The sequence below is a fragment of the Diaphorina citri genome, unplaced genomic scaffold (assembly GCF_000475195.1).
Source record: "Diaphorina citri unplaced genomic scaffold, Diaci psyllid genome assembly version 1.1 scaffold1967, whole genome shotgun sequence".
Classification (NCBI taxonomy): Eukaryota; Metazoa; Arthropoda; class Insecta; order Hemiptera; family Psyllidae; genus Diaphorina; species Diaphorina citri.
Genome location: NW_007379393.1, coordinates 44823 through 54506, shown reverse-complemented (window position 1 = coordinate 54506; position 9684 = coordinate 44823). Strand labels below are relative to the sequence as shown.

Genomic DNA, 9684 nt, shown 5'->3' with positions numbered 1-9684 from the left:
TGTTGGGTTCTAAACTTGCTTGTAGGAAATAAACTTATTGGAAATTAAAACTTGTTGGAATTGTACTTGTTGGAAGGAAAAAAGGAACTTTATTTGAAGGAAAATTGGGATGAACAGGATTTGGACATTTTTCTTAAAAACTTCAGATTTTTTCTTGTTGTTTTTGGGAAGCACTAAACAACTTGGTTGCCTGGCAACATGATGGTCCGTTGATTGGAATCGAAAATTAGGCAGGTGGTTCATCAGTACCGAACAGCAGCAGTATTAACAGTAAATAGATAAAAATGTGAAGTAGGTATTCACTACAGAGGGGACATGGCCAAATTGGAACTACAGAGGACAATATGTTTTGGAGAACAACGAACAATACTTTTTGCACCGAAATTTGATTTGTGATTTTGTTAAAACCACCTCTTTTTTAGAAAGTGATTTTTCGCCCAACATTTCTTCTAAAGTTTGGGCTTGTGCCGTGGTAACAAAGCTTTTTAAAAAAAAAAAAAAAAAAAAAGTTTGGGCTTTTAAGTTTAAGCCCCCTCTTTTTTAAAAGTTAAAAGTGATTTTTCCCCCACTTTTTTCTTCAGAGTTTTAGGCTTTTAAAAGACGCCCTCTTTAATGACTGCAAATTTGGATTGTATTCTAGCTTTTAATTTCGTAGTCTCGGTAACTTTGTGAAGGTCCATACCTATTGATGGAGAGAGGAAAATAACCACACCTGTGAAGTGTAATAAGTTATTTCCATCTCTCTGTATTTATTTCTTTATTTTTATAATTTTTTTGATGCAATTAATTCTTCTTCTTTTATTACTCTTATTATTTTTATTATTATTATTACTATTATTAGTATTATTATTATTTTTATTATTATTTTATTAGTATTATTATTGTTATTATTAGTATTAGTATTTTTATTATTTTATTATTATTAGTATTAGTATTATTATTATTACCCATTATTATTTTGTATCATGGGTATTAAAGTCATTAGACGGTTTTTTTTTTATTGTTGCAAAAAAAACCTCTCTCTCTCTCCTTCCCCCCCCCTCTTGGCCATCAAATGAAAGCTAATACGTTTTTAATAAACCAAAGTTCAGGTCCCTGGAGAGCTTGAGAGAAAAGATCAATTCAAGGGACTATAAAGAAGAGGAGAAGGAGGAGGATGAAAGGGGGAAGGAAACAAGGGTGGGGGTGAGAGGAGGGAGTGGATAAGGAGAAGGAGGAGGGGGAGGAGGAGGAGAAGGAGGAGGAGGAGAAGAAAGAGAAGAAGAAGAAGGAAAAGGAGGAGGAGAAGGAGAAGGAGGAGGAGGACTAGGAAGAAGAGGAGGAGGAGGAGAAGAGAAGAAGGAGTAAAAAAAAAAAAACGTTCGAATTTTTTCGACTCAATTTATTATCCCCCCCCCCTGTTCACACCAGTTTTTTTCTTCATCTTCTTCTTCTTCAGTTCTTCTTCTTCTTCTCTTTTTGCCATTCCAACATAATGTTTGACCTGAGGCAATACACTTGTTAGTTGCTAGCATGTCAAGTCAAAATAATTCATCTTTCAAAATTTTCCTCTGTCATTGACGTAGGCCATAGAATGATATCAGGCAATTGCTTTCTATTACCATTTTTTACTGCTATGGTCTTATCGTCCCGAAAATCGAAGAGAGAAGGAAGACAGGATAGGAGAAAGCCAGCCGGTCCGAGAACGAACATTATCCCATCAGGATAAAATCCGCCCCGGGCGGGAATCGAACCCGCGGCCTAGCGCTTACAAGGCAGACGCACTACCAACTAAGCTAACTAGGCTGGCATACCATATTTGAATTGGGTATATGCTAAAACCGTTCATCTGACATACGTATTTATATTGGCCGAGTGGCTTTGGCCGATTCCTACTTTGACACGCTGCGCTCACCCTTCCCAGCGTCAAAAGTGGAGCAAAGGAGCATTTTGATAATGATAATGTTCTCAAGTTTAAAAAGGATGAGATAAATAGGGAGATAGATATGTAGATAGACAGATAAGTGCAGAAAAAAATCTTGAATACTTTGGAATAATCGAAATATTTGTGTGAAATATTCGTAAAAAGTATTACCATCCATCATAAGGACACTGGAACATCACGGGTGCACTCTGTGCTTTCTCCCATTCTCTCACGGGTGCACTCTGTGCTTTCTCCCATTCTCTCACGGGTGCACTCTATGCTTTCTCCCATTCTCTTCTTCATCCCCTTCTTTCTCTTCTTCGTCTTCTTATTCTTCTTCTACGTCTTCTTCTTATTTTTTTCTTCCTTCTTTTCTTCGTCGTTTTCTTCATCATCTTCTTCTCCTTTTTTGGCTTCTTCTTCTTTTTCGTTTTCGTCTTCTTCTTCTTTTTCGTCTTTTTCTTCTACTTCGTTTTCCCCTTTCTCTTCTTCCTCCTCCTTTTCTTTTTCTTCTTGCTCATTCCATTTGTTTTATTTTTTTAGCTCATAAACTCGAGTAGTAAAGACCAAATATATTTGGGTCGTACCTATTAGGGGAGTGGTCTTTTTCTTCTACTTCGTTTTCCCCTTTCTCTTCTTCCTCCTCCTTTTCTTTTTCTTCTTGCTCATTCCATTTGTTTTATTTTTTTTAGCTCATAAACTCGAGTAGTAAAGACCAAATATATTTGGGTCGTACCTATTAGGGGAGTGAAGGACACATATCACTCCTATAAAAGAAATATCAGATGTGCAAAGCATGAAAACTTGTCAGTCTTGTCACTAATTTAAAGTCGTTCACCAACCTATACAAGTCAATAAATACTATGACTTGACCTGGACTCGAAACACCAATCACTAGACCGGTGGTCCATCGTACCAACCACACCACCGAGGTCGGTTACATATTACTCCTGTGGAGTCCTGGATGGGATAAAAAATCTATTACTCAAGACTCAAGAATCTATTAACATAAATTCAACATGACCGCAAAATCCGCGACATCCTTTGAGGTAGACATTTCAATAGAAGAAATGATTGTAAACAATACCCTATTTAGCTAAATACCTCAATGAGATAGCAATAAACCACTCAAACCACAAACAATAGATTGCTGCACCTAATTGAAATTTATTACCAACCACGCACACAAAATCACCCGAACAAAAAACGCGACGATCAGACCATTCCAACACGCTATAAGAGCTAGTCGACAACTTTTCGTCGAACCTTTTTTTCTCGATTTTTGCCGTTTTTCCCGCAAAGGCGAATTTTTGGGCCCCAACTTTTGGCAGACTCTCTTTTGTCAAAAATTGCCATCTGGCAACGTCCGCCGCCGTCAATGCGCGGTTGAAAAACCATGCATCTGACAACGTCGCATTTCATCCTCGTCATTCTGCTCCTGTACAACATAGAATGTCTGGTAAGTCCGTTCGGTCCGAAGAAAAAAAAAAAAAAATCCGACACCGTAAAGACCAAAAAATTTGGTCGTCTAAAGCCAAAATAGCAAAAAATGCGGCTACCTGAAGGACCAGAGAAAATGAGGAGATTAAATATGTAAAATTCAAAATACTGTACCTCATATGCCAAACTCAGGGCCGAAAAAAACTTCGCCTCTGACGTGTTTCGAACCCGGTCCGTCCGACGAAGAACAAAAAAAAAAAAAAAAAAATCCAGCACCATAAAGACCAAAAAATTTGGTCCACCATAAAGACCAAATAAAGCAAAATAGCAAAAAAAATGCGGCTACCTGAAGGACCAGAGAAAATGAGGAGATTAAATATGCAAAATTCAAAATAGTAATAATTATGCGAACATCGCTTGATTAATTTGGTCCAAAATCTAATGTGGTCTATTCTGCCCCAAAGTCTACCTGAAAATTTCATTTAAAAATGGGACCCAAATCGGACGGACGCAACTCGGATATCACAGTCGGGACTCAAGTCAGATCCCCCTCTAAAAATATTCAGCTGTTCTTGATTATCGGGTCACAACCGATGATATAATGTAGAATAAAATATAAGTACCTTGTTTATCCTGCCAGAATGAGACTGAAAAGTCCCTTTACCCCAGGAGTTTAGATTATAGATTTAAGTATGTCTATTTGGTCCAAAAAAACCCCTACTCAATTCTCCTCACAAGGCCAAGTGTACCTCATATGGCAAACTCAGGGCCGAAAAAAACTTCGCCTCTGCGGTGTTTCGAACCCAAGACCTCTGTGATACCCACTCGGCCACGGAGCTCGGCGGGAGATGGTTTTATCTACTCCATTATTTTTTAGAATAGAATAGAATATACCCTGCTTATATGTACTGCCAGAATGAGACTGAAAAGTCCCTTTACTCCCGCAGTCTAAACAAGGTGCCTATTTGGTACAATATTTTAAAAAATGAACTACAAATTTATTAAAAGACCATTGCTTTAAAAAAAAAATTATACCTAAAACTATTTTTTGTATTCTTTTATTTTCAGGCCAAACCAATCGGCGAAAATGATCAGGTAAGTTTTCCCTTATTCCTAAAAATAGGAAATTCATTTTGAACATAACAAAGACTAACTCCTTTATTTTTCACTAAATAGGTCAATAGATTCCAAATTGTCGAATCGGTCAAATTGGTCGATCGAAATTGACAGAAAATCGTACACATTATAAAATCTTTTTATTTCCACGAAAATCCTTTATCTCACCTACTTTACGTGGTTTGGGTAGATGATCGAGAACAAGAGACATTCAACATTGACAGACGGATAAACGATTTGCGGAATCCTCTGCCTCTCTTCTCTCTTCTTCCTCTCTTACCTTCCAACCTCTCTCTATCCTCTCTCCTCTTGATGTCATTTGTCTCCATTCCTCTTCCTCCTTCTTCTTATGGATTTTCTCCCTTCTAAATGGAGGGAGGGATGGGGAAAAGAAAAATGGCATAATTGTGTTCCACATCAGCTGCGCCCACCCCTCGGAGGGAAATATTAGGCCACGCCCCCAAAATGTTCCCCCTTTTCTTACCTAGGTATATTTTTTTCCCCTCTTTCTTCCCTTTTTGGGTCTTGTCATTTCTTCTCCACTGGATTTTCTCCTCTCTCGTCTTCCCAAGAAATGCTTATTTGTCTCAAAAGATCCTTATCTTCTCTCCTGGAGAAAATATTGAATCTTCCGAGAGGAATTCTCCTACTTTGGTTTCTCCCCCCAGCGTCATTATCAGAGAAGGTCAGAATGTGGCACTTATTTTTCCAAAATATGGCACTAAAAAACATATGTAGCAATATGGCACTTATTTTGGGGAAATATGGCATTTATTTTTTCAAAACATGGCAAAATAGGCGATTTTTTTTTTTTTTTGAAGAAAGTGACAAATGTTTTACATTTTTCCTTGGAACGTCAATTAAAAATTGAATTTTGAACTTTAAAATAATTTTTTACTGTTTTGATTTCAGATTTGGATTTTTGAGTACTTTTTACGTAGGAATTCTACTTTTTTTTTATTTAAAGTGCCAATTTTAACAGCAAAACATTCGCGAATCCTTCAATTAATACAAGTGAGTTTGTAACATTTGTTGGTATAATTTTACATAGTGCTGTTAAGGTGTTAAGGACTCAAAAACATCTACATCAACATAATACAAATGAAAAACACAAGTTCTCAAATAATGAATGAGGATAAAATTCCATTTCTCGGCTGGAATTGAACCCGCGCCCTCCCACCAGGCAAGCGCCTTGACCACTACGCCACCGAGGCAGACGCACACAGAGGACCGAAAAGCGGCGCCCAACAAGTGCCCAAACAGCCGTCCAAAACCCGCCTAATCACACCGAATGTGCCCCCGTCTGTTTTGTCTGTTTCAAGGACGACGCTGACCAAACAGACACACCAGACGACGAACCCTCCGGACAAACAGACACGGATGTCAAGGAAGCCCTCAACACCAAATGGGCTGACGTCGAAACCAACCGGGCGTTCGAATTCGGCACGATCGCGCGACAGTGTAAACAGGCCTTGGTCCAAGCCAAAGTCACAATACAGTCCATCATGCGGGACGCGTTGGAAAAACTCCACAGCAAGGCCTGCCGTACGGCGCCCGACACTCGGCGCATTGTGAACGAAGCGATGGAACCTTGGGGGACGCAGCTTTCCACCCTGGTGAATGCCGTCCGCGGGGATATCGTTAAAATCTCCAACGTCTACATCGCCTACTTTAAGTTGGCGGTGGCGAGGAGTGAGATTTACGCCCCCCGAGGCGCTGGGAAGCTGAACGACCTGTTTGACAAGACAATTGCCGAAGGCCTTCTCGATATCAATGGAGAGAAAAGAGACCCGAACGCGGTGATTCTCAATAACGCTGTGAGATTCCTCAGTGGGGATCTGAATCCAACGTCTACATCGCCTACTTTAAGTTGGCGGTGGCGAGGAGTGAGATTTACGCCCCCCGAGGCGCTGGGAAGCTGAACGACCTGTTCGACAAGACAATTGCCGAAGGCCTTCTCGATATCAACGGAGAGAAAAGAGACCCGAACGCGGTGATTCTCAATAACGCTGTGAGATTCCTCAGTGGGGATCTGAACCCGGCGCAGGAGATGTATGAAGAGTTACAGAAGTTAACGATTGACAACGGTGATGCGTTCGAGGAGAATTTGGAGGAGGCGATCAATCAGATTGAAACCGTTGGGAAGATTCTACTGGACATGGTGGATACGGTGGAGGACACAACGTATCGAGGTAGGTATTATTTATTTATTTAGTATTATTTATATTTTTTTTAGTATTATTTATTAAATTGATTTTGGATAACATTTTACAATACTCCTAAGGTAATATTAATAAAACTTCCTAGAAAAGATAGTTGCAATGTTAGATGTCTTGTTTTAACGGCGTAGCTCAGGCCGAAAATGGACAGCATGAAGCAGAAAGGGACCATCCATAAAGCAATTTTATTTCTCTTATGGATAGTTCTTTTTTGCTTGGTGCTGTCCATTTGTGACGGTCTCCAGCCAAGTTTAGCTGGCTCATCCTAAATAGATGAGTTTACGACGTATTGTGTGTTGACTTCATGTATTCACTTTACCTTCATGTAGACACTTTATTCAAGGGTTCATTTCTGAATTTTCTGAAAGGGGATGGTGTTGTACTCCACAATCTACTTCTCCAGTTTAATAAAACGATGTACTTCGTAGATTCGTATAAGCCGTCTTTTGGGGCAATCGGCCCTACACCTAAGCCTATTGCACACCTAGACCATAAAAGGAATATTCCTACCAAATTTCAGCTTTCTAGGTGTTGTGGTTCTAGAGATAGAACGATCAGTGTGTGAACTATGAAATGTGAATGAGTGAATGGATCTCGTTCTTATAATATAAGATTGACAGGTTGGGCTGTACCTACAGCGTACTTAGGGTCGAATTTTAAAACCGGATTACCTTTTAGGGGCGGTTAGGCTTAGAGTGTTCGGAGAGGTTTTAAGATTTTTTTTTTTTTAAATTACTTTCAGTTCCTGTCTTAGTTAGTCAAACTAATTGTCCAACATTACTTTCCCACATAGAATAGCTCTCCTAGAAGCTAATTCTGACCAGGATTAAATGATAATCCGAGTTTAAAATTCGGCCCTTAATCTATTGGATGCACTGCGCCCGATCGTGTAACTCGTCACACTTACGCCCTTTTGGTGCTGCAACGGTAGCTTGTATGGCTTACTTTCCCACATAGAATAGCTCTCCTAGAAGCTAATCCTGACCAGGATTAAATGATAATCCGAGTTTAAAATTCGGCCCTTAGAGTGGGCCTTTTGTGTATGGTGTCAAGGGGATCGTTATTTAGATTTAGATCAGTGAAACTTCAGTTTCATTGACCTTTATGGCAGTTTCAACCAGAGAGGTGGGCAAGTCGAACGAACTCTCTGATGAAGACATCACGAGAGGTCTTCGCAGTGGCGTAGCGTCCATGTAGGGCGTGTATGGCGGCCATACCCTCAAAATTTACTCAAATACCCTTAAATATTGACTTTAAATATTTATGAAGAAGCATGTACATGACTTATGTAGTAATGTGCACGGTGATGGAAATTAGTGCCCTACACTTGACTTTAGACCACGCTACGCCACTGATAATAATAAACTGAATATTAAACAAATTAGGTAGGTACATGTACTGATTTTCTTTAATCACGATCGAATAAACTACGGGCTAAAAAATTCCCGGAGGGACGGACCCAGCTTGTTGTTCCTATAATAGGCCCGTAGCGCGTAGAATACAGAAGTTATAGCATAGGTACTGTATAGGTAGGTGGTACAGTTATTTTTGGTCACCCTGTTCGTTAAATACTTCTTTATTTACTTTTTACTCTCAGGTGTATAGGTTCAATCTCAGGTATCGCGGACGGACCTCGGATGACCTTTTTACTTTCTGTTACTACAGTATAGCGGAGCTATACTAGTAATGAAAGTATTGCAATCGGTCCAAATTTTCAAAATCGGGAAATGGGTGGAAATATCCGTTTTGGGGTCCCCTGATTCCAAAAAAGTGGTTTTTAGCCCATGGTCTGTACGTAACGTACGTACGTACGTACGTACGTACTACAGGTTGAAATGGGAAAAAGTAGGAAGTTGTGAACAAAATATCTCAAGAACGGTTTATCGTAGAGAAATGAAATTTGGTATGCTATCCCGGCATGGTCCAAGGACGCGACTGTAACAATTTGGTAAAAATCGGACAGTCACCCATCCAGATATTAACCAAAGTAATTGTTACTTAACCCTCATTTCGTGGAAAATATTGAAAAGGTTGTGAACAAAATATCTCAAGAACAGTTTGTCGTAAAGCAATGAAATTTGGTATGCTATCCCGGTATGGTACAAGGACGCGACTGTAACAATTTGGTAAAAATCGGACAGTCACCCATCCAGATATTAACCAAAGTAATTGTTACTTAACCCTCATTTCGTGGAAAATATTGAAAAGGTTGTGAACAAAATATCTCAAGAACAGTTTGTCGTAAAGCAATGAAAAAAAAAAAAAAAAAAAAAAAAAAAAAAAATACCTATTTGATTCTTGATTCTGTTTGAGTTGTATGCTGTGTCATCTGGCAACCCAAACTTTGGGCAGATTATCAATAAATTGTTATTCATTGTTTCTCTCCATTATTATTTTACAATTGTCAACGCTAGAATAGAATAGAATGGAATGGAATAGAATAGAAAATGGATGGAAGATGGAATTAGTTGAGAGTCGAATAGCATACTCAGAACAGAATAAACTTTGATTATGAGTCCAAAAACTAGAATACCTAATATTAAAATTAAATTGTTTTTTAATAATCGTAAAAAAATAAAAAACAAATATATTTTTATCAAGATCTATCTTGGTCTGAAGATGATGTCCTGAGTGACACCGAAAGCTATTATTTTTATCTGTTTTTGATTTATAATAATATTACATGTGTTATTTAAAACTTATATTATACCTATATAGGCATATTTAGCACAGTAAAATTATACTCATATCTTGCACATGTTAAACATCCATGTATGTAATTTCTTTCAATAATCAATGCCTAAGAGTACAGTCCACTTCAACTGGGAAGTCCGATGACCTTTGTCAAAAAATCGTCAAAAAATAGCTCGTTGATTAACAAGTAAGCATGTGAATAGTTTATCCCATGGGATTTTTCACGCCGAATCGAATGGTGAAACTTTTAGAACTGTCTGACTTACAGTTGAGAAGTTGCGGTTCCCCTCCATGCGCTTCCATCGGACTTCC

General features: G+C 38.7%; 1 protein-coding gene across 1 annotated transcript; it reads left to right on the top strand.

Moving 5' to 3' along the window:
• The first annotated feature begins 3137 nt into the window (after positions 1-3137).
• LOC103517806 lies at positions 3138-7875 on the top strand. Its single transcript, XM_017447587.2, has 5 exons — positions 3138-3362; positions 4412-4438; positions 5782-6120; positions 6315-6651; positions 7790-7875. Exons 1-5 carry the CDS (start codon positions 3300-3302, stop codon positions 7873-7875), a joined length of 852 nt encoding a protein of 283 aa, XP_017303076.1. The 5' UTR covers positions 3138-3299.
• The last annotated feature ends 1809 nt before the right edge of the window (positions 7876-9684 follow it).

Bases quoted from the DNA above. Each gene is read 5' to 3' on its own strand.
- LOC103517806 (XM_017447587.2), top strand. From the start codon at position 3,300: ATGCATCTGACAACGTCGCATTTCATCCTCGTCATTCTGCTCCTGTAC. The intron at 3,363-4,411 runs GTAAGTCCGTTC...TTTTATTTTCAG, and splicing joins TGTACAACATAGAATGTCTG to GCCAAACCAATCGGCGAAAA. The intron at 6,121-6,314 runs ATCGCCTACTTT...TCCAACGTCTAC, and splicing joins TTAAAATCTCCAACGTCTAC to ATCGCCTACTTTAAGTTGGC.